Source organism: Patagioenas fasciata, chromosome W, assembly GCF_037038585.1.
Source record: "Patagioenas fasciata isolate bPatFas1 chromosome W, bPatFas1.hap1, whole genome shotgun sequence".
NCBI lineage: Eukaryota > Metazoa > Chordata > Aves > Columbiformes > Columbidae > Patagioenas > Patagioenas fasciata.
Window position 1 is genome coordinate 66,758,015 of NC_092559.1, and position 24,754 is coordinate 66,782,768.

The 24,754-nt window shown below is 42.7% G+C and overlaps 1 protein-coding gene across 2 annotated transcripts; it reads left to right on the forward strand.

The window, feature by feature from the left end:
- The first annotated feature begins 1,889 nt into the window (after positions 1-1,889).
- On the forward strand, positions 1,890-24,230 carry LOC136115743 (arrestin domain-containing protein 3-like). Of its 2 annotated transcripts, XM_065861954.1 has the most exons (8): positions 1,891-2,468; positions 6,962-7,043; positions 13,670-13,817; positions 15,043-15,145; positions 15,582-15,838; positions 16,251-16,413; positions 16,941-17,095; positions 19,438-24,230. In XM_065861954.1, exons 1-8 carry the CDS (start codon positions 2,189-2,191, stop codon positions 19,492-19,494), a joined length of 1,245 nt encoding a protein of 414 aa, XP_065718026.1. In that variant the 5' UTR covers positions 1,891-2,188; the 3' UTR covers positions 19,495-24,230. The 2 variants fall into 2 exon arrangements, with proteins under 2 accessions (XP_065718028.1, XP_065718026.1); XM_065861956.1 differs by lacking the exons at positions 6,962-7,043; positions 13,670-13,817; positions 15,043-15,145 and having other exon boundaries at positions 1,890-2,468.
- The last annotated feature ends 524 nt before the right edge of the window (positions 24,231-24,754 follow it).

The window sequence follows — 24,754 nt, forward strand, 5'->3', positions numbered from 1 at the left end:
CCCAAAAGCAAAGGAAACAATCAAAATCAAAAACACACACCCCCAAAAAACCCCAACCAAACAGTGGTCCTCTGTGTATGTAGGGGGAAGGGACTTCCTGGTCTGATGTACTTATGGGTAAACTGGAAGGGGCAACTGGTCCTGCCACTCAATCACAACAGACTGTGTGACCAGAAGAGGGGGCGTGACCTCCAGGGCACCTGTTACTTCTTATCTTGGACAAAAGTTGTCCCTATAGCACTAACTACTCTTGAAAACTGAGTCACTTTCATGTAAATCAGTACATCTGATCATTCAGGATATCTTTTAATTAACTCATACAACGTAACATACATCATAACAACAGCATATCGATATATGCAAATCAGGGAGCTTCAAAGATTGTGGATTTTTGCATTGCATAGAAATCCAAATTTCCCAGAAATTTCAATGTGTTTAGAAAAACACCCAAGAAGTCTGAACCATGCCTGCAGCCCCAGAAATTGCTCTGAATTGCTGCTGTGCCACTGTTGCAGTGAAACTTAGATTTATCAGTGCTGTTCTTAATAGATCCAATATGTCTGAGAAGTAGGGTTACCATTCACTGCATTTTCCACCAGACTATAATCCAGAAACTGGAAAGAGCTGTCTGCTGCCCAGTATAACATATCGGGATTTCAACAGTCTGCAAATTGCTCAAATTAATATACTACGAGTTGGCATGAAATGCTTAGAACACATCCCACATCATGACGGCAGCCGTGTTATTCTGAAGTTGTGTGTCCAAAAATGGTTTGGCAAGAGACAGCAATTCTACTGAGAGAGAAAGGCAAGTTAGGGCTACACTGTCTGTAGACCACATATAACGTGGAGGGGTGGGGGTGGCTGTTACACCGGCAAACTAGCAAGTATACAAAACACATCACCTGCATTAAAAAAAAAAAAAAAAAACACAAAACCAAACAACAAACAAAAAACAAAACAAAAAACCCCAAAACAAACAAGCACCACAATGCCATATTCAAATTATGTAAGAGGGTTCTCTTCCTTATCAACATGTATACAAAAAAAATCCATATGAATATCTACTTGGTTAGCAAGATTTGGGTCTTTAAACTTTGCAGATCTTCAAGGACCTGCAGAAGGTAACTGCTGTGCATTTTAAATTCTGTACAGATCCACACTGACAGAGGTACACGGTGACAACGAACCCAGAACTGGAAGGACAGGAATTGTGACCCTCCTGTCTGAACTCCATGAATGGAAGAAATGGTGCCATTTCTTTATCCAAGAAAGGCACCACAGGGGAAAAAGCCAACAGCAGCAGCAAACAAAACAGACCCCAAACTACGATACTGTAGAACAATTATATTTAAAAGGATTAACATAGAAAACTTCACCTTGATAGAGGTTTAAATGTTTACTTTTGCATAATTTCCCTGACAGAATCGTTGCTATTTTTGCTGTTAGCCAGGCAACCCGTGGCTGAGGGAGGAGAACCCGTGCCGGCCGCGGGCCAGACTCCGGGGCCCGGCGCCCGGCGCCCACCGCCCGCTGCCCGATTTCAGCTGCCGGCTCCTTCCGAGACACCTCCCAGACAGCCAGACAGCCAGGGCCCCCAGACCGCGCCACGCAGTGATACAAGACGGAGATCGAAGCCCCTCTGGACAAGGAGCCCTCACCAACCCCCGCCGCGGACGTTTTTCTCTTCAGTTCTTCAATACCTATCTCGACACCGCCCTGCAGGCCCACAGTAGAGCCCTGGCTCCACCAGAGAGTACTCCAGCTCTCTGCACGAAACGGAAGCAATAACATAAAAAAACCGCACACGACAAGGAAGATACGCGCAAGCGGCAGAGGAAACTGCCGCCACGACTCGACTCGCGCATGCGCGGCGGAATTGTTTTCCGCTAAGCTGTTCTTAAAGTGAGCTGGCAGCATGCGGGCAGCTGTTTTTGTAAGGAGATCGCAGCGTTAGGCGACTGCTGCCGTCGCTGGGGGTTTCCTCAGTAATTCCGATGAAGTATTTGTAGAGGACACGCTGATCTTGTTCGTAGGCTCTTTGCGTGGCAGAGGCGTTGTTCAGTGTACAGTGAAGATTGCATTTTGTATGAGACCCTGGGGTTTTGGTTGTTGGTGTTTTGGGTTTTGTTTTTTTTTTTTCTTTCTCTCTCCTTACAGTATATTTTTATATGCTTTGCTATAAAATATGGTGCTGGGGAAGGTGAAGAGCTTAACAATAAGCTTTGACTGTCTCAATGGTAGCAATATCCTTGTCTATTCTAGCGGGGACACAGTCTCAGGAAGGGTCAGTTTAGAAGTTACTGGGGAAACTAGAGTAAAATCTCTTAAAATTCACGCAAGAGGATATGCAAAAGTACGTTGGACTGAATCTAGAAATGCTGGATCCAACACTGCCTATACACAAAATTACACTGAAGAAGTAGAGTATTTTAACCATAAGGATGTTCTACTCGGTCACGAAAGAGGTAAGCTTTTCACTTATTCACTACGTGCAGACATTTTTCCAGAAAAAGACACATCTTTGCCTTGTCTTGGTTTATCCCTTTTTAATATGCAGTCTCATAGAGTTCACGGTTTCTAAAGGTGAGGAAATGCTGGTTACGTTCTTAGTTTTGGGGTGGGTTTTTTTTGTTTGTTTTGTTTGTTTTTTGTTATTTGAATGTTTACTTAATGTTAAAATCATGTTGAGGGGCATTTTCAGAGTACCTGCAAACAGGGCTTTCTTAAAATACCTGTTAAAATACAGAGTCTTTTCATAAGGATTTGCATTTTTTTAAATACAGGTGTGTGGGGTTTTTTTATATGCAATGTCATTTTTTTTTCTTGGTGTTATTAGCGGGATTTGTTTTTCTGTGGGGAAAACAATTGTTAAATCAAAACCAGATATGAATATGCAGTAAATTGCTTTCTTGGTAGCATCTTATTGAATTATAAATGTAATTAAAACATAACACTAGGCTTTTTGACACATAATAGATATAGGTCTGACTTTCAGACTGATACGTGATGATTTTTAAGGTTGGTTCATTGTTAGCAGATAAAAGATTCCCTGTGGCTTAATTTGACATGCTATCACCACCCCACCTGTAGTTTTTGATCTCTTCCTTTGTTCTAAACTAGTATACTTATACATCACTTTCATTTATTTTATTTGACTCCTCTATAGGGGACTCAAATGTAAAAATCTGTCTGAAAGGCCAAATAAGAGGTCATGGTTGTATGATCGGAGCATCGATTCTGAGTTGGGGAGTTCTGGAACCTGCGTTCAATGAAAACCTGGTCTTTGAAGCCCCTATAGAAATGGAAAGCGCCCTGCTATAATTCCCTTATTTTGGGTATGGAAATGGGGTATTACATTGTGAGCGGGATTGTGGGTCTTAAGTTTGCTAATCTATTGTTCACATAGTTACATTTTGAAAGTATAAGGGGCTCTAAGCTTGTTTTTTCTCAAGTTTCCACCCTTTGTTAGAAGCGGTTCAATCCTGTTTGGGACCAGTCCTGGGAAGAAGGGAGGGAGTGCTCCTTCTCTCTGCAGATTGGTTGCACATGTCAGGTGGTGGTGATGATTTAATTCATAGCACAAGAAAATGTTAAAACTGTTTACACAATTTGGGTCAGGTGTTTTGGTGTGTTGTTGTTTTTGTTTTGTTTTTGTTTGTTTGTGGGTTTTTGTTGTTGTTGTTTGGTTGGTTTTGTTTTTAAATATGCAACATATTTACTGCAGAGATACTGTAACAGAGTGGAGTTGCTATTGATTTAAATTATGTTATCCTGATGCAAGCGAGCACAGGTCACTCATGAGGTGGCTTTGTAGCTCAAATGTTCTTTGTACTTCCGCCTCGGAACTACAATAATTCTCATGTGGAAGTTCGTTCACCTCTGGTTTGCAGATGACAGAAACGTGCATAGCAGGAAGTATGCTTACAAATAGGTGGGCCACCCCATGCTTTTAACTGTCTGCTTAAGCAGCAGCAGCAATGACTTTGCATGCAGACTGTAGATCCAAATGCTGACCCCGATAGTAGGTGCTTGCATTTGGCTGTAAAGGGAACAAAAGGTGGCAGGGAAGGGACAGATCTGACATTTCTGACACCAGAAGCGAGACAGGGTACGAACCGTTCCATGTGCGGCAGGTAAAAACTTAAGTAGTTGTCCTGGAACACCGCTGCCCCTCCCTCGGCTGCAGGGGCAGGACTGCGAACACTCGCCTCAGGGAGCGGAGTTCAACTCAACACCTCGTACTCTAGCATGGTCCGGAAGCTCACTCCCTGTCCCCGCCTTGTCATTGGCCTGCTGGAGTTTGTTAGCCTGTTGCTAAGGCGATGACAGCAGCTGATTATAGGGGGCCGGGACGTGGGGGAAAAGCGAGGCTGAGGGAGTAGGTTCCCTTGGCCGCACTCTAGTGTGTGCTGGGTGCGGGGCGAACGGGCTCTGGCCACCCCGAGGTCAGCCCTGTGCAGGATTGGGGGCGCTCCGGGCCCCGCTTCCCTGAGGAGTTGGCAGAGTATGCACGGTGGGGGGAGGGCGCTAGCTGTGAAGTGAGGAGTACAAGTTTACTTTGCTGGGAAACCGGGAGGTGGGGTGTTTAATTTCAAATTCAGCAGTTGCTGGTTACTACGTTCTTTCTTGCTGCCCGCCCCCTCTTCTGGATCCGATCGCGGCCTTGGTAGGACGCTGGGGGCGCTGCACTGCTAAGAGGGAGTGCTGTCACCCTGGTTACTTTTTGTTGGTAATGCCCGGCAATGTCGCCCTTGACGGCTCAGAGGGCACACAGCCTTTATTGGCAAAGTCCACACATCCACTGGGCTAGCAAGAGGCTGCGAGCAGGGACACGTGGCCCTGCAGCCTCTCACTTGATTGTCTTTCCCCTCCCACACCCCTGGCCAGCACTATCTGTAATTGCCTTTCAGTAATGGTCAGCATGTGCTCCTGAGAGAAGTGCAGGATTGGGGTGCCACCTTGCACATAGCGTGGGGCAGGCCGGGGCAAGCCAGCAGCATGGCCCTGTGGTATGAGGAGACCAGATAGTGAGGCATGGGTGGTGCCCTTCCCTCTCTCCTTACCTCTGCGGTAGTCAGGGTAGGCTGTGAGCAGAGTTGCTGAGCAAATGCACGGGGGTGTAATGTATGCTGTATGTGTATGAGTGGCTGGCAGGGGATTTGCTCACGCCTGTTTAGGCCAGTCCTCTCCTGCTCCAGCCTAGTCTGTGATTGACAGCTCAGTACTGGAAAAAGGGAAACATCGCACCCATTTTTAAAAAGGGTAGAAAGGAGGACCCCCGGGAACTACCAACCTGTTAGCCTCGCCTCCGTGCCTGGGAAGATCATGGAACAGATCCTCCTAGGAACTATGCTAAGGCACATGGAGGACAGGGAGGTGACTCAATATAGCCAGCACGGCTTCACCAAGGGCAAGTCCTGCCTGACCCAGCCTAGTGGCCTTCTGTGAGGGAGTAACTACATCAGTGGACAAAGGAAGGGCTACGGATGTCATCTGTCTGGACGTCATCCAGAGGGACCTGGACAAGCTTGAGAAGTAGGCCTGTGTGAACCTCATGAGGAGAAGGACTTAGAGGTACTGGTAGATGAAAAATTGGACATGAGACAGCAATGTGTGTTTGCAGCCCAGAAGGCCGATCGTATCTTGGACTGCATCAAAAGAAGCATGGCCAGCAAGTTGAGGGAGGTGATTCTGCTCTGGTGAGACCCCACCTGGAGTACTGCATTCAGCTATGCAGCCCTCAGTACAGGAAAGACATGGACCTGTTGGCAAGGGTCCAGAGGAGGGCCACAGAAATGATCAGAGGGCTGGAGCACCACTCCTATGAGGACAGGCTGAGAGAGTTGGGGTTGTTCAGCCTGGAGAAGAGCAGGCTCCTGGGAGACCTTGTTGCAGCCTTTCAGTACTTGAAAGGGGCCTATAAGAAGGATGGGGACAGACATTTTAGCAGGGCCTGTTGTGCAATAGGTACTGCTGATCTGGCAGGAAGGCAGCGAAGAAGGGATGGAAAAACGCTTATGTGCAAGGAAAAGAATATTACTTCTATTGAAAAAGAAAAAAGCACACGCAAAAAACCCCAACAAACAAAAAACAGACAAAACCTTCTGAGTTTTTTGTTAAAAACAACAAAAAAAAGCATTATACACATTGTTTTGATCTTTCAGCGTATTGAAGATTCTGAATTCATGACATTATGTGCGGAGGATGCATTTGTGTCAATAGCCTTCCAGTGTTTTTATATTTTTGTTTAGTTTTGTTTCAGCATTTGTCCTGCACTAAAGGAACTGGAGCATCAACATTTTTGTAGGACAACAGGAACTAAAAATGAAAAATCTTAGAATGTACCAACATTACTTCATGACGTTTCAGACTATTAGCAATAGGTAGCGTCTTTTGCATAATCCCACTACGTGTGTTTTTATTACTCCAACTCCTGTATATGCGGTGTGCAATTGTTTTCTCTAAGTAACTTTATATTTTGATGGAATCAGCATTTTTCTGGTTTCATGGTAATTATATCAGAACAAACCACAAGTTTGTCGGAGCATTTAAAGCTATACAAGGAATCATGACTATAAACCAAGGTCAGCTTTCTTGTTGAAATTAGAAGATGTTTGTGTCTTTGCTTTGCCCCCGAATTTGTTTGCTACTTTCGAGGTGGTGCTTGTGCACTTAAGAAGAAACCTCACCCCCCCCCCCGCCATAGTTTCCTTTACAGATCTTTAAGCAGTTTATCTTCTGCTTTTATGCAAGGTGAATCTTGCCTAACCTTAAAAATTCTGCATCCATACATCTAGCAGTTAATACCGATGGACTGGAGAGACTTGTTTCTGGGACGCTGCGTTCTTCGTATTGTAAAGAACGTATAAATCTCTCTTATTCTGGAAAAGAAACCTATATAATTATGCTGTGTAAAATGTTCACAGGTGGAATAGCATATTGAGTTTTTCCCTCCTAGATGATGACAATTCTGAAGCAGGCCTTCACACCCTTCATTCAGGAAGGCACGAATATGCATTCAGCTTTGAGCTTCCACAGATGTAAGTACTTGCATGCAGTACGCAGCTTGTGTGAGAGAAGGCTAAGATACATACCTGCTTAAGAAAAATTCTTGCGGGTGGAGGGGAAACCTTTTCAGTGGTAGTAGGAGTTGTGTCCAGATGTGACAGAGGACATAATCTCATTAAACTGAAGAGGTTGCTTTTAAACTGGTTAAGAGTTTTTTACAAAACAGGAACACATTGCTGCCCGGTTGGTTACTCTCTCTTTTGACTGAGGTCTATTGACTCATTATGTTTTGTAGTATTTTTCCCCTTCGCAGGAGAGGGGAATTTGTGTCATTTGAATCCTGCGGAGTGGCTGAGGTATCTTCTAAATAAACAGGGCTTTACTGGAGCCGTGCAGGCCATCAGAACTAGCAATAACAGCTTAACTGTTCAAGCTCAGTCTGAAACAGATGTGGCAAGCTTAACCACATTTGGGGGGGGAAGAAAAAAGAAGTTTTGTGTTTTGTTTGTTTGTTTTTTAAATAGTTTAAATAGGATGTATGCACTCAGGCTGACCTTTATGCAAAAAGCCAGGATGGAAATAAGGAAATGGATGGGTGAATGAAGCAAGAAATATTCCCATACCTAATCCTGCTTGTCTTGGAAAGCAAAGGTGAAGCAAGAATGATAGCAGAAGTCTTAAGATAAATTGGCACGTACACAGACAAAAAAAGTTTGAGGTGTTTAATGTATATGTTGTGAAGGGAAGACTTATACATAGAGGAGCTACCAGTGTGGAAAATAGCTAAAACACAAGGTGCAGGAAAATTAAACAAAAAGGAACAGAGAGAGAGTGTGGAAATGGATGAAAGAAGGGAGGCAGGAGGAGCCTTTTACTTTAAAAGCCGAGTGCTGAAGTCATTAAGGTTAATAAAAATTGGCAGAATATTAGACTAACATCTAATATGAAAGCTAATAAACAGTCTGCTTATTGGAGGGGCTGACTATAGCAGAACCTGTAGATGATAAATGCTTTTATGGATCAGTTTCAGTGAATAGCACGGGGCTTTATGGGAGATATTATTGGAACACTGAAGAAGACCCATATATACGGAGACTTTTAGAAGTCAATTTAAGGTTCAGATGAAAATCTCTTATGTAAGAAGTGATAAGGATGATACTGGTTTAACAAGGCCAAGTGCCAGGTCCTGCACTTGGGTCACAACAGCCCCAGGCAGCGCTACAGGCTCGGAAGAGTGGCTGGAAAACTGCCTGGTGGAAAAGGATCTGGGGGTGTTGATTGACAGCCAGCTGAATATGAGCCAGCAGTGTGCCCAGGTGGCCAAAAAGGCCAACAGCATCCTGACTTGTATCAAGAATAGCGTGACCAGCAGGACTAGAGAAGTGATCGTGCTGCTGTACTTGGTGCTGGTGAGGTCCCACCTTGTGTGTTCAGTTCTGTGTTCAGTTTTGGGCCCCTCATCATAAGAAGGACATTGAGGTACTAGAGAGGGTGCAGACCTTATTGCTGCCTACAGCTACCTGAAAGGAGTTTGTAGCATGGAGGGTGTTGGTCTCTTCTCCCAAATAGCAAGTGATGGGACAAGAAGAAATGGCCTCAAGTTGCGCCAGGGGAGGCTTAGACTGGATATTAGGAAAAAGATCTTCATGGAAAGGGTTGTCAGGCATTGGAACAGGCTGCCCAGGGAAGTGGTGGAGTCGCCATCCCTGAAGGTGTTGAAAAGGCATTTAGATGAGGTTCTTAGGGACATGGTTTAGTGTTAGACCTAGGTTATGGTTGGACTCGATGATCCTGAGTGTCTCTTCCAACCAAAATGATTCTATGATATTCCCTCGAGTTGGAAGGGATTTTTAAATATGAATGAACAAACTAGTATATGTGAATATGGAATATTATGTTTGAGATGACCAGTAAAATAGCATGAGTGTTGATTAAAATACTAAAGTTCTTTTCAAGTGACTTGAAGGAATAACGATGAAGCCATCTTTGATAGTACCGAAGCAATGAAGGCTGGTAATAAAAGGCCTGAAGAATGCCAGTTTGACGCTGCCTCCTTACTGTTTCTTCCTATCTTGTATCCATAGAATATTTCTAAATTTTATTTAAAACAAAACCGATGTGGTAGGTTGACTTTGGCTGGCTGCCAGCCCTCTACACCATTGTTCTCTCACTCTCCCTCATGAATAGGACAGGGAGAGAAAATAAGATGGGCAAGCTTGTGGGTTGAGATAAAGGCAGTTTAATAAGAAACAGAAACTGTACATGGAAGCAAAGCAAAAATAAGAATTCACTTGCTGCTTCCCATCAGCAGGCAGATGTCGAGCCATGTCCTAGAAGGCAGGGCCTCAGTATGTGTAGTGGTTGCTTGAGAAGACAAACACCATAACCATGAATGTCTGTGTCAGCCCTGTCCATCTTCTACCCCACCCCCCTCCCCTTCAACTTTTATCGCTGAGCCTGACATCATATGGGATGGAATATCCCTTTGGTCAGTTTGGGTCAACTGTCCTGGCTATGTTCCTTCCCAACCTCTTGTCCACACCCAGCCTATTGGCCTTTGGGAATGGGGTATTGGAGAGACAGCCTTGATGCTGTGCAAGCACTGCTCAGCAATAGCTGAAACATTGGTGTGTTATGAACACTGCTCTAGCCACAAATGCAAAGCATGGCACTATATGGACTGTTTTGAGGAAAGCCAACTCCGTCCTAGACAGACCCAGTGCAACCAAACACAAAGCAATAGTGGAAGAAAACAAGACACTGACTAGCCTTACTGATTTTTGCCATACGGGGTACTGAAGCAGGATGAAACATTGAAGACTGATTAGAAAATCCTTTCATTTGCAGTATTGGGGGGGAGAAGTAAACATTTCCAATGTGCAAAGAGATGTCAAACCTGTAGCAGAAAGAATCACTCTATTAAAGTACTAGCGCAGCTAGTATTATTCCATATAGAAGTTAGGGAGGGAAGCTTTGACCATAACTTATCTTTTGTTAGGATGCATTTCACCCAAAGTCCTGGACTGGACTCTGCAGCCAACTGGAGCTGGATTCAGCCTGTCACTAGGCCTCTGTTCGCAGGGAACGACTAGCAAGGTCACACAGTATCACAGTATGTTTGGGATTGGAAGGGACCTCAAAAGATCATCTAGTCCAATCTCCCTGCTGGAGCAGGAACGCCTAGGTGAGGTCACACAGGAATGTGTCCAGGCGGGCTTTGAATGTCTCCAGGGAAGGAGACTCCACAACCTCCCTGGGCAGCCTGTTCCAGTGCTCTGTTACCCTCACTGAGAAGAAGTTCTTTCTCAAATTTAAGTGGAACCTCTTGTGTTCCAGCTTGATCCCATTGCCCCTTGTCCTATCATTGTTTGCCACTGAGAAGAGCCTGGCTCCATCCTCATGACACTCACCCTTTATATATTTATAAACATTAATAAGGTCACCCCTCAGTCTCCTCTTCTCCAAACTAAAGAGCCCCAGCTCCCTCAGCCTTTCTTCATAAGGGAGATGCTCCACTCCCTTAATCGTCTTTGTTGCCCTACGCTGGACCCTCTCCAGCAGTTCCCTGTCCTTCTTGAACTGAGGGGCCCAGAACTGGACACAATATTCCAGATGGGGTCTCACCAGGGCGGAGTAGAGGGGAAGGAGGACCTCTCTCGATCTACTGACCACCCCCCTTGTAATACACCCAAGGATGCCATTGGCCTTCCTGGCCACAAGGGCACAGTGCTGGCTCATGGTCATCCTGTTGTCCACCAGGACCCCCAGGTCCCTTTCCCCTACACTGCTCTCTAATAGGTCATTCCCCAACCTATACTGGAACTTGGGATTGTTCCTGCCCAGATGCAGGACTCTACACTTTCCCTTGTTAAATTCCATCAGGTTATCCCCCGCCCAACTCTCCAGCCTGTCCAGGTCCTGCTGGATGGCAGCACAGCCTTCTGGCGTGTCAGCCACTCCTCCCAGCTTAGTGTCATCGGCAAACTTGCTGATAGTACACTCAATTCCCTCGTCTAAATCATTAATGAATATATTGAATAATATTGGCCCCAGTACTGACCCCTGAGGCACTCCACTAGATACTGGCCTCCAACTGGACTCCGCACCATTGACCACCACTCTCTGGCTTCTCTCTTTAAGCCAGTTTGCAACCCACCTCACTACTCTATTGTCTAGACCACACCTCCTCAATTTAGCTGTGAGGATGCTGTGAGGGACTGTGTCGAAGGCTTTACTGAAGTCAAGGTAGACCACATCCACCGCTCTGCCATCATCCATCCACCTTGTTACATTCTCATAAAAGGCTATGAGGTTGGTCAAGCATGACTTACCCTTGGTAAAGCCATGCTGACTGCCCCTAATGACCCTCTTATCCCTGATGTGCCTTGAGATGACACCAAGGATAAGCCGTTCCATTACTTTCCCAGGGACAGAGGTGAGGCTGACCGGTCTATAATTACCCGGGTCCTCCTTCTTGCCCTTTTTGAAGACTGGAGTGACATTTGCTTTCCTCCAATCCTCGGGCACCTCTCCCGTTTCCCAAGACTTGGCAAAAATGATGGAGAGCGGTCTAGCAATGACTTCAGCCAGCTCCCTCAGCACCCGCGGATGCATCCCATCTGGACCCATGGATTTGTGGACGTCCAGACTATTTAATTGTTCCCTAACCCAGTCCTCATCGCCTAAAGCAAACTCCTCCATTAACCTGGCTTCATCCGGGGTCTCAGGGGTACAGGGTTCCCCAGGACAGCCTCCAGCGGAGTAGACAGAGACAAAGAAGGCATTCAGCAATTCTGCCTTCTCTGTGTCTTCTGCCACCAGGGCACCCACCTCATTCATCAGTGGGCCTACATTGCCTCTGGTATTAGTTTTATCTGCTATGTATTTGAAAAAGTTCTTCTTGCTGTCCTTGACCCCTCTCGCCAGCTGTAATTCTAAGGAGGCCTTGGCTATCCTAGCTGCCTTCCTGCATCCTCTAACAGCAGCCTTATATTCCTCCCAAGTGGCCAGTCCCTGCTTCCATGACCTGTAAACTCGCCTCTTCTGCTTGAGCATACCCAACAGATCCCTATTCAACCACGCAGGCCTTCTGGCTCCCTTCCTCGACTTCCTACGTGTGGGGATGCTCTGATCCTGAGCATGGAAGAAGCAATCTCTGAATGCAATCCAGCTCTCTTGGGCCCGTTTTCCTTCAAGCAGTCTTGCCCATGGGATTTCCCCCAGCAATTGCTTGAAAAGGCCGAAATTAGCCCTGCCAAAGTCCAGGGTTGCAATTCTGCTTGCTATTCTGTTCCTGCCACACGAGATGCTGAACTCCACCATCTCATGGTCACTGCAACTCAGGCAGCCCTCGACCTTTACTGCTTCGACCAGACCCTCTTTGTTAGTGAGGATGAGATCCAGCAGTGCACCTCTCCTGGTGGGCTCCTCCACCATCTGCATGAGGAAGTTATCATCAATGCACTGGAGGAACCTCCTGGACTGTGGCTGGCTGGCTGAATGGTCCTTCCAGCAAACATCAGGGAAGTTAAAATCACCCACAACAACCAGGGCCTGTGACTGTGAGGCTGCTCTCAGCTGCGCATAGAAGGCCTCATCAACTTCCTCAGTCTGATCTGGTGGCCTGTAATAGACACCTACAACAGTATCACCCCTGCCAGCCTGTCCCTTGATCCTGACCCATACACTCTCAACTCGTTCCTCATCCGCTCCTGGGCAGAATTTAGTACATTGCAGTTGCTCTCTCACATAGAGAGCAACTCCACCACCACGCCTGGCTGGCCTCTCCTAATGTTGGCCATAAGGAAAAAAGGGACAAGATCCTTGTGATCTCCCACTTTTATATGAAGTATGACGTGAATGGGATGGAATACTTCAGTTGGTCAGTTTTTTGGTCACCTGTTTCTCATTGCCCCTCTCGCGAGATGCGCATCCATCCTTATGAATAACCTTGCATTCCATTGCCGTGTTTACCAAAACATGTATCTGGTTTTCCAGGAAAATGCAGTTGATATGAAAGCTTTAGCTGACAGGCAAATTCACTAAAAGAGAAACTTGTTTTTAACAAAACCAGGACACTATCTATCTATCTAAAAAAATTAAGATGGCCTCATCAGGGTAAAGGAAAATTAGAAGGTACTCAAAATAGCCTTTCTCTATTCAGAACTGCAAATTGAAATATTTAACTGCTGTACTTAAGGCAAAACAAACTACAAAAGCACTCAGTTATAGCTAAAATAAACCACTGAGATACTAGCCAAGTAAATAATACACAATTATTTACAGAATACAGTGTCCAAAACAATAATTGGATGGTACTAATGCTAATTTTATTTGGTGGTCTTAATTTGACCTTAAAAGGGCATGCTTTATTCTACACTTGAAAATGGTCTCTGAAGGCCAAGGGAAATGTGTACTATTCTGGCATTTTCTAGCACAACTCTTTAATTGAGTCTTAAAACTTCTACAGAACTACTGTTGGATGAATTGGAGATGATATTTTCTCCCAACTTTAATCTTACATTTTTCTGTGATATGGAAACTTTGCAAATAACATTTGCTTATTATGATGCACTGAAAATACAGTTCTACATAGTAAATCCTAATCTGATTGTTATTGGAAAGAGAGAAAAATTTTATTCAACTTTGTCCTGCACAGACCACTCGCTACCTCATTTGAAGGCAGACATGGCGGTGTGCGCTATTGGGTGAAAGCTGAATTGCATAGGCCTTGGCTTCTACCAGTAAAATTAAAGAAGGAATTTACAGTCTTTGAACATATAGATATCAACACTCCCTCATTACTGGTAAGAACTGACAGAATCGCTTGATCTTTTTCTGATGTAAAAATAATGAAGTATGACTGAAACAACATCAACATGTAATTTTACCTAATATTTATTTTCTAGTTAAACTACAACTCTTATTTTAAGCATTATATCAGTTTAGCAACTCTTTAACTGCTGTTATTTTGAAGGCTAAGTTATCCTATACTTGGAGTTGCTTGATTTTCACAATACAGGAAATGCATGTCAATCTAAATTAATGAGATTCCACAATTTAGTAGTATCAAGGAAGAAAACTTGGTGAACTGTTCCTCTTCAATTACAAATAAAGAATAATCTATGGAAGGAACGGCGCAACTCTTAATATTTGAGTGAGGGGCTGCTACCTTAAAAATGCAAAGTAAAAAGTTTATTGCAGTGCATAGTTGATAATTTCCGTATGGATAGTTTTCAACTGATGGGGAGAAATTATCGCAATTCTGTGTAATCCTTTCCTGAAATTTCATTTTATAAAAATAACTTTAATATCGCAACTGCTTTCAATGAGGATTTTATTTCAATCTGGCCTAAAAATCCTTTATTTTATCCCTTCCTTGAATTTTAATCTAGGGGAACAAAAAAAATGTACAAGTCCACTGAAACAGGTTTCTTGTGTGTATGGGTGAAAAATCAGGCTTGCAAAGGGACCTTGCACGAACTCCATCAAAATCAAAGGTCTCTCTTTGGATCAAGCCTTAAGTCCTGATGTTGTGTAAAATAAGTCTTTTTAATATAGATGAAACAGGATCATTCAGAAACCAAGGAAATAGGAGGAGTCAAGATTACAGTAGTTTATCTTAGTTAATTTGCTTCTGAAATACAGCTTAATGGAAAATGTGAAGATGTTCTAATTTACTGTTAGCTACATTAAAAGCTCTGAAACAGTATGTTGGGATGTGTAGACTATGAAGCTTTTTGTTTTAAGCTATACAGTATTTATTCTTAGTATTAAAAACTGTTTTAAGTATGGCTGTAATATGGAGAATGGCAGAAAAAGCAATACTAATACAGCAGTGGAGTTAGGACAAACATTATATAATACCATTTAAATTGCTTGAGACTTTTCCTGTGGATGTAGCTTTGTTTATCAAAATATGTAATAGTATGCACATCATCAAAATTATTATTTTCCTGTGTTGATTTAAATACCTGAAGAGTTTTCCATGAAACTCCTAATTTAATGGACAAGATTTTTCCCTTCTTGCAGTCACCCCAAGCAGGCACAAAAGAAAAGACTCTGTGTTGTTGGCTTTGTACCTCAGGCCCAATATCCTTAAGTGCCAAAATTGAAAGAAAGGGCTATACCCCAGGTATGTAATATAAGTAGTTATGGGAGATGTTTTTCCTTCCCTTTTAAAGTTAGAGTTTGTGCTTAGTGTTTTTGTATAAATGGAACATTAAGGATATTTTTACTGCCGTAGTCTGCACTTTGCAATCTTCTCAGTGTACTCTGTTAACAAAGACAGCGCTACTTGTATCTCTAGATTGTTAAAGGACTGGTATGGGTGGGGTTTTTTGGTGGTGTGTGGGGTTTTTTTTTTGTTTTATTTTTTTCCTTTTAGAGCAGCTCATGTGGATTTTGCTTCTATTAGCATCAGTGGATGTTTTTGCAGGTAGACCAGTGAAAGCAGCATCTGGTGTGTTATAACAGTATACAGAATGTGACAGTTTGCTTAAGCTGCCTTGTAAACATAAAGAGAACTTGAAATTCTAGTGTGTTTTTGTTTGTTTGTTTATTTGTTTCAGGTGAATCAATTCAGATCTTTGCAGAGATTGAGAATTGCTCTTCCCGTATGGTGGTGCCAAAAGCAACCATTTACCAAACACAGGCATTCTATGCCAAAGGGAAAATGAAGCAAGTCAAACAGCTTGTTGCCAACCTCTGTGGGGAATCCTTGTCAGCTGGCAAAACAGAAACCTGGAATGGCAAACAGTTGAAAATTCCACCTGTTTCCCCTTCAATCCTTGACTGTAGTATAATCCGTGTGGAGTATTCACTGATGGTGTGTTGGGCGGTCTGTTTCACTCTTGAGAATGAATAGCTTCTGACGTTCTGTACAAATTCATAGCACAGCATTTTGTGATAATTAGTTATGAAAAAAATGCATGTTCTGGTATTAGTGTCCTGACAGGAGATCTGGTAAGTAAATTTAGTTTAAATCATGCAAGTTCTTAAAACAGTTGTGTGTCAACTAAGCAAGCATTTAATTAGTAGACTGTGTTTCCATGTGAAGGCTCATGTTAAGACTCTTAACTTGAAGGGCTCATGTCTCCATAGAGGCACGGGCCCTAAAAGAGACTGTTAGAAACAAGCTCCTCATGGAGACTTCTATAGAAAGACAACTTAGACTAATATTTATGAAGTGCTGATAAAACCTCACATTTTAATCATACACTTGTTTCATTTTTCTTCAGGTATATGTTGATATTCCAGGAGCTATGGATTTATTCCTTAACTTACCACTGGTTATTGGTACCATTCCTCTACATCCATTTGGTAGCAGAACATCAAGTGTGAGCAGCCAGCGTAGCATGAACATGAGTTGGCTTGGTCTGACGCTGCCTGAAAGACCAGAAGGTAGCTTGACAATACAAATCCTGATCAATTTGCTAGTTTGTTTTGATTTTTGTCTGCTTTATTCATTGCAGTCTTGCTAAAAGAGTCAAATTACACCCCTTCGTAATAAAGCCCACAGGAAATCTGTTGTGGATGTTTTCTTGCCACTTGCTTGTCCTATGTGCAAGAGCAGAGTTTCTTCCCTCCTGGCCTTTCTTTCTCTAGGACAGGCAGTGGGCTAGTGGACTAGAGGACTGCAATGTTCTGTCATTCCTACCTGTACAGGAATAAATAATCTTTGGTATGCTTTAAATTTGTTGTGGCTTAATTATCCCCTTAAAACAGAGGTCAGTCTGGTTTTGGACATAAGCTTAATATTAGAATAAAATTAAATAGTCTAGTCTCACTTTTTTGTTAAACAAATTTTTAATAAGTTACCTACCTGCTGGTGAATCTTACAGACATGGAAGTTTAATATTTTCTCATGTTATATATTTTGACATGCATAAGAATTTGTTGTTTGAACTGCATGTACTGTCTCCCTTTAGCACCTCCCAGCTATGCAGAAGTGGTCACAGGGGAAAAGAGACATTCCAGCCTTGCACCTATAGCTGCTTTTGATGATTTTGAGAGAGTACATCAAGGACCATTATTTGCATACATCCAGAAGTTCCGTTTCCTGCCTCCGCCCCTATATTCTGAAGTAGGTATAGCTGTCAGAATGTGATGATTCCTGTATTGTTTGTGTCTGTGTGTTGTTGTTTTGTGTTTGTGGGGGTTTGTTTGTTTGTTTGTTTTTGTGTGTTGTGTGTGTGGTTTTTTTTTTGTCTTGTGGAATAAGTTTAGGAAGCTATTTTTCTTTCCTAAAATGAGGAGAAACCATTAAAATGATGAACACAGAATAAGTTGGTTTTGGGGAGGATTTTTGTTTGTTTGTAAGATGCAGATGAATTGCATCAAGAGTTTTTCATGCCTGTTTTACACTATGGGTTACCCTTTTTTTTTTTTTATTTTTTTATTTTTTTTATTGTTAACGTGAGCTCTGCAACCTTAAATTTAGAAGGTGTTCTATGAGGTGCCTTGGCTTCTCTATAATGCCTTTTCCTGTAGCTGCAGACCTGGAAGGTAACTTTCCTTGGCAGCACTCTTCCCTGGTCTGATACTTTCTTGAAATTTTCAGAGTGTTGCTTACTATTTCACTGGCCAGCAGGTTGAGGGAGGAGATTATGCCCCTCTGCTCTGGTGAGACCCCACCTGGAGTACTGCATTCAGCTATGCAGCCCTCAGTACAGGAAAGACATGGACCTGTTGGCGAGGGTCCAGAGGAGGGCCACAGAAATGATCAGAGGGCTGGAGCACCACTCCTATGAGGACAGGCTGAGAGAGTTGGGGTTGTTCAGCCTGGAGAAGAGCAGGCTCCCGGGAGACCTTGTTGCAGCCTTTCAGTATTTGAAAGGGGCCTATAAGAAGGACGGGGACAGACATTTTAGCAGGGCCTGTTGTGCGATAGGACAAGGGGTGGTGGTTTTAAACTAAAGGAGGGGAGATTGAGGCTAGACAAGAGGAAGAAAATTTTTACAATGAGGGTGGTGAAACACTGGAACAGGTTTCCCAGAGAGGTGGTGGATGCCCCGTCCCTGGAAACGTTCAAGGCCAGGCTGGATGGGGCTCTGAGCAACCTGATCTAGTTCAAGATGTCCCTGCTCGTTGCAGGGCGGTTGGGCTAGATGACCTTTAAAGGTCCCATCCAACCTAAACAATTCTATGATTCTGTTTTAGCAACGCCATTTTTTAAATTTGTGTACTAAAAATAAAGAAAATAAGATTTCAACTCTTTTTACCTCTACTGCTTCCTAACATTTATAGCAACCACTAAACTCTTTTGACTGCGTGTGTGTTTAAGTTCTGTGGATGTAGGGGTTTCGGAAGATGCATGTAGAAAAATGACACGCTGGTATTCATTTCTGACGTAAGTTTTATGAAGTACACAATTCTTCAAGACTTCTAACCTTTACAGAACTGAAAATGCAGCCACTGAGTAACCATGAATGAGATGCAAATTTCAAAGCTTTTCATGTTGATGTTTTTCAAGAAAAAACACTGATATAGGACAAAAGAAAAATCATGTCCTCCAGCCAAATTTTGCCTGAATTCACCCATTTTAGGAAAATAGCGTTATGTAGCATGACTTCCCCCCATCCTTGAAAGACTACTTTGCTATTGAGTGGGCAGAGCGGTGTTTTCTGTGTGCTAGACACTTACCTGAGAACTCTGCTATAGCTTAACTCTAGAGCACAACTCCCAAGTCCTTCTCATTTTAGATACTTTTAAGATTTCAAAAGAAGCTTGAATTTTTTTTTTCTTTTGAACAGAAAAAGGCTATATGAAGTTAACTGATGCAATGTTGTCTGAAAGATGCACTGTACAATTCAACTATTACCATCACTGTACACTTAAACTACTCTTATCATCCAGTTTTTAGACCTAAGTTAGCAGGCTGTATACCTCGTTTCTCCTAAATAAAGAAGTTTCAAGAGTTTGTGTGTTCTAAAAATTTCCTCATCCCATAGGATATTTGAGGGTTAACTAGTATGATTTTTTTGTTTTGTTTTTATTGATAATGTTCTGCCTTTTTGAGCAAAACTTTTCTACTTCTCTCAAATCAATTATAATAAATATTTCTGAAATTAAGTTTCTAGTGATGTAAATTTTTTATAGTTCATATAATTCAAAAGACTTGTGTGCTAGTAAAGCAGTAATTTTTCAAGTTTTAGTTATTCATGCTTATTCTTAAATTACCACCAACCTGTAGTTTGAAGTCTTCTACTGTATCTCATATTAATATTTCTATTAATTTTTATCCTAAATTTTGTCTGATTAGATGTTTTTTGACTTATTGAAATAACGTATGGACTAGAAATGCTGTATGTCATTATAATTGTCTTAAACTTGTGAATTTTAGTTTTTACTTCTAGCAGTTGATACTAAAATACACTGGATTGTTGTGGCTTTGTCTTGCTGGTGTGTTTCTTTTCTTTTGGTTAGATTGATCCAAACCCAGATCAGCCCACAGATGAGAGACCATCTTGCCCCTCTCGTTGAAGGAATTAATAAAAAGCTGACTAAACTGGGGTTTTGAATCACACCTGCTGTATTGAAGATCTAAGTGTCATAGTGGAAACTTGCTTTTAAAGGAAATGGTATTGCTCTTGACTCTATGGTGAATAAATGAAAACAGCTTCTGATCATGCTTGGACACCTATAGCACATTGTTGGCCTGCTCCACATGCTTGAAAACCCCAAGTCCACTTCCTGAAGTAGTGGCACATACTAGGAGCAACCTTACTAGCATACAGTCATGTGTTTCAAAACACTCGAACCATACTGGAAGAGAGGAATGGCTGCTTCTTATGATTCAAAACTTTGCACATGTTTATTGCTCATGTTATACAGTTCAGTGTAGCTGCAGCTTTTTCTCATTTATGATGGACTGGTTTTACTCCTCCCTTGTTTGTTATCTGCACAAGGAACAAAAGAAAGCTTTGACCAAAAAAAAAAAAAAAAAAAAAGATGACTTGCAAATGCACTGACTTTTTTGGGTTTTTGTTTAAAGTAGCCTAGACTTTACCTATGTATGCACATACTTGGAGTTGTCCTAGTAGGCTGCTGATGTATCACCTCTTCAGCTTGGATCCTATTTTCCATTTATTTACAAACATCACATGCTTTCAAGATGATAGTTTTTGCTATATGTTTAGCAGCCAACTGTAGTAGACAAGCAACGGTTAGGTGGGGGTGGGGGAAGAGATGACAGAATGGAACTAAAAAGAGACTTTGTCAAGACTGTATACAATTTTTGTTTTCTGTTAGTAATTTGTTGCCTTTCTGCTATTATTGCAAAGCAACGTTTTGTTACAGGCTTCCTGAAGATCACTTAATCTTAGGTGAACTTATCACTTGTCAAATTCTTAGAATGCTATTTTTCTTATGTAGCATTGCTGACTTACTTCATTTGTTTTGTGTTTGTGTTTTGGTTTTGTTTTGTAAGGGGGATTTTGAATAGGGACATGAACAAAATTTAAACTGAAAGCAGCATCACTCGACACCAGCAAAGTGTGAAAATAACTTTAAAAGGGGATAGTCATGCTGTCTAAGGTTCATAGGCAAAAAGATATCTGAACTAGAAGGGAGGGGAAGGAGAAGGTTGGTTTGTTTTGGTGTTGGGTTTTTTAGTGGGGTTTTGGTTTTGTTTTATTATTATTTTTGAGGTTTTTTTTGTTTCTAATAATTTTTGTTAAGTAATTATGTGTTATATATGAGACTGCAGAAAGAAGTATATTTCAGACTGCAAGAGGAGTTTGAACTGTGGCAACTAAGCAACAGCTCAGGTTCTGCACTTTGTATTTTCTTCAGGGATTCTGATACTGTATCATAGAATCATAGAGCACCAGGTTCAAAGGAAACACAAGGGTCATCTGGCAAAAGGACAATCTAGGCAAGATGGCCTAGCACCCTGTCCCAATAAAATTTGGAAGTGTTGAGTGTTGGTGAATCCACCACTTCCTTTGGGAGACAATTCTCATGGCTGATTTTTCTCATTATGAAAAATTTCCCTCTTGTGTCCAGTTTCAATGTTCTTTGTAGCCACCCTTTAAATACTAGAGGATGGTGCTGAGGTCTACCTTAAGCTGCCTTTTCTCATGGCTGAACAATCACAGAAGGTTAGGGATGGGAAGGGACTTGGAAAGACCATCTAGTCCAATCCCCCTGCCAGAGCTGGAACACCTAGATCAAGTTACACAGGAATGTGTCCAGGTGGGTTTTGAATGTCTCCAGAGTAGGAGACTCCACAACCTCCCTCAGCAGCTTGTTCCAGTGTTCTATCACCCTCACTGTGAAGAAGTTTCTTCTCGTATTTAAGTAGAACCTCCTGTGTTCTAGTTTGCACTGATTGCCCCTTGTCTTATCATTGGTTGTCACCAAGAAGAGTCTGGCTTCATCCTCATGACACTTATCTTTTACATATTTATAAACATTAATGAGGTCACCCCTCAGTCTCCTCCAAGCTAAAGAGACCCAGCTCCCTCAGCCTTTCCTCATAAGGGAGATGTTCCACTCCCTTAATCATCTTTGTTGCCCTGCACTGGACTCTCTCCAGCAGTTCCCTGTCCTTCTTGAACTGGGGGGCCCAGAACTGGACACAATATTCCAGATGTGGTCTCACCAGGGCAGAGTAAGAGGGGAAGGAGAACCTCTCTCGACCTACTAACCATACCCCTTCTAATACACCCCAGGATGCTATTGGCTTTCTTGGCCACAAGGGCACAGTGCTGGCTCATGGTCATCCTGCTGCACACCAGTATCCCCAGGTCCCTGTCCCCTGTGCTGCTCTCCAACAGGTCATTACCCAACTTATATAAACCTAGCTCTCTTAGCCTTTTCTCATATGGCAGCTTCCCAGTCCTTTGTTTATCTTCCTGGCCCTTCTCTGGACCCTCTCCGTTCTCTCCACATCTTTTTTGTATAGTGGGGATCCAAACATTATTCCAGGTGTGGCCTTGCAAATGCTCAGTGGAGTGGGAAAATGACTCCTTTGTCTCTGCTGGTTTTCTTTGCTGCAGCAGCACATTCTTCACTCATATTGAGCTGCTTGTCCTCTGGGACCCCCAGGTCCCTTTCTACAGAGCTGCTTCCCAAGTTAGGTAGATCCCAGCCCGTGCTGCACTCCCGGATTATGTTTTCCCAGGTGCAAAGCCTTACACTTGTCCTTGATGAACTTCAGAAGGTTCTTGTTAGCCTGCTCTTCCAGCCTCTTCAGGTCTCCCTGCAGGGCAGCTCTCCCTTCCAAAGTATCCACTTCCCCACTCAATTAGTTGTCATCAGCAAACTTCATCAGGGTACACTTGATTCCCATCATCTAGATCACTTATGAAGATGTTGAACAGCATTGGACCCGGTATTGATCCTTGGGGGACCCCACTTGTGACAGGTTGACGGTTTGAAAAGGAGCCATTTGCCACCACCCTCTGGGTGCTGCCTGTCAGCCAGATCCCCACTCACCGCATAGATCCCTTGTCTAGACCATTACGCATCAGTTTCTTTAGGAAGAGGCTGTGGGAAATAGTATTGAAAGCCTAGGAGAAGTCTAGGTAGACAACGTCCACTGCTCGCCCCATGTCAACTGCATGCGTTACTTTGTCATAGAAGGCAATCAGGTTTGTCAAGCACAACTTACCCCTGGTGAATCTGTGTTGGCTTCAGCTCTCTTGTGGTAGCCCCCAGGAGGATTCATTCCATAGCTTTCCCAGGGACTGAAGTAAGACTGATGGGCCTATAATTTCCTGGATCCTCCTTTAAGCCCTTCTTGTAGATGGGGGTGACAATAATCCTCTTCCAGTCTTCTGGGACATCCCCCAATCTCTACAGCTTCTCAGAGATTATGGAGAGTGGCCTTGCAACGATATCAACCAGCTCTCTTAACACCCTTGGGTGGATAGTGTCAAGGCCCATCGATTTGTAGGGGTCAAGCTCTTGTAATAGTTCATATACCAACTCTTCCTTCGCTGATGGTAGGTCTACGTTAGCATCAACCTGATTTTTCATTCCCAAGACCTGGGGTCCAACAGTGCTGGTAAAGACAGAGGTGAAGAAAGTGTTGAGAACCTCTGCCTTTTCAGCATTGTTGGTGACTAATTTACCTCTCCTGTTTAACAGTGGGTCAGTGATTTCTTTCTGTTTCTGCTTGTTATTTACGTACCTCAAGGACCCTTTCTTGTAGTTTTTTACATCCCTGGCCAATTTTAATTCAAGCTGAGCTTTTGCTTTTCTAACTGCATCTCTGCATGCCATGGTAATGCCCTTGTAGTTATCAACAGGTATTCATCTGCTTTTCCATCTCTGGTACATTACTCTTTTGGTTTTGAGCAGACTCATAACCTGGCAGTTAAGCCATGGGGGTCTCTTGCTCCACCTACTTCCCTTACCTTTAAAGTGGATTAACTGTTTCTGTGCTTCCAGGAGAGTGTTCTTGAAAAACTCCCAGCACTCGCTAGCTCCTTTATGCTCCATGGAAGCTTCCCATGGAATCTCTCCCAGTTGAGCTCTGAGCGAGTTGAAGTTTGCTGTTCTAAAATCTAATCCCTTTGTCTTAGTACTAACCTTTAGTGTGCTCAGCGGGGTCCCAAAACTCCACAATATTGTGATCGCTGCAGCCAAGGCTATCACTAAGACAGTACAAAGCAGGTTTTCTTGGTTTATGAGTAGCAAGTCCAGCAGTGCCTCATTCCTAGTTGGCACATCTAACGTTTGTATGAGGAAGAAGTCTTCTATGCATTCCAGGAACTTGATGGATGACAGGTAAGCTGCTGTATTGTTTTTCCAAAAAAGGTCTGGGTATTTGAAGTCCCCCATAAGAACCAGGATCTGTTGAGCCAAAGCTTGCTTAAGTGACCCAAATATTGCTTCGTTGGCTTTGTCATCTTGGTTTGGAGGTCAGTAGCAGACTAAAAATAGTAAGACTGTAATAAAACTGGGCCAGAGTATCAGTGTTACCAGCCACACTCAGTTTGCTGAGAATTTTTCTGATTGGCTCCTGGGCTAGACCTGAGAGCTTTAAAACAAAAAAAAACAAAACAAAACAAAACAACCCAACAACTTTAAACATGCATTCATCTAGAACATGAGAAATTATAAAGAAAAAGTACTTGCCCTTTGAGTGTACCCTAAAAAATAAAAGAATGATGGAGCCATTAGATCTGACAAGTGCTTTTATGCTAGAGATTTGTAAATGTAAATTTCCTTTTCAGAAATAATGTAAAAAAAAAAAACCTGTCGTCTAAGAGGCAGGTCTGATTCTGAGTACTTAAAAACTAATCCATTGTGTATATCCTTGTGCAATAAACCAGCTCAGAAAGGAGGAGGAGAGGGAAAGCTGGTGTTCCTGCATTGTGCTCATTCTTAAAATGTTCTGCCTTACTTTAAAGGCTTCATAAATATGACAAAATAGGCTTTTCCATAAGTGGCCTTTATGAGAACATGAAAGATATTTCATTATTCAAAAATTATGACAAGCTGGTTAAAATAAGAGTCACGTTTTAAGTGATTCAATTCAAAGGTCTGGGCTTTGATAAGCAAGAACTGGAAATTGGGTGATGTCTTATGCTGGCCAATTTTGTGAATGTCCCTTCCTTCTCTATCCTCTCCAACCAGACAAAAAATTAAAAGTTGATAAGATTGTTGGCATATAAAAGGGCATTTGGTGATTTTACTTTTTTTCTTTTTTGTTGTTTTCACAGACTAGGGAACAATCACTGATATACGTAGCGTTAAAATATTTATCCCAGTATAATGGAAAACTACAAAC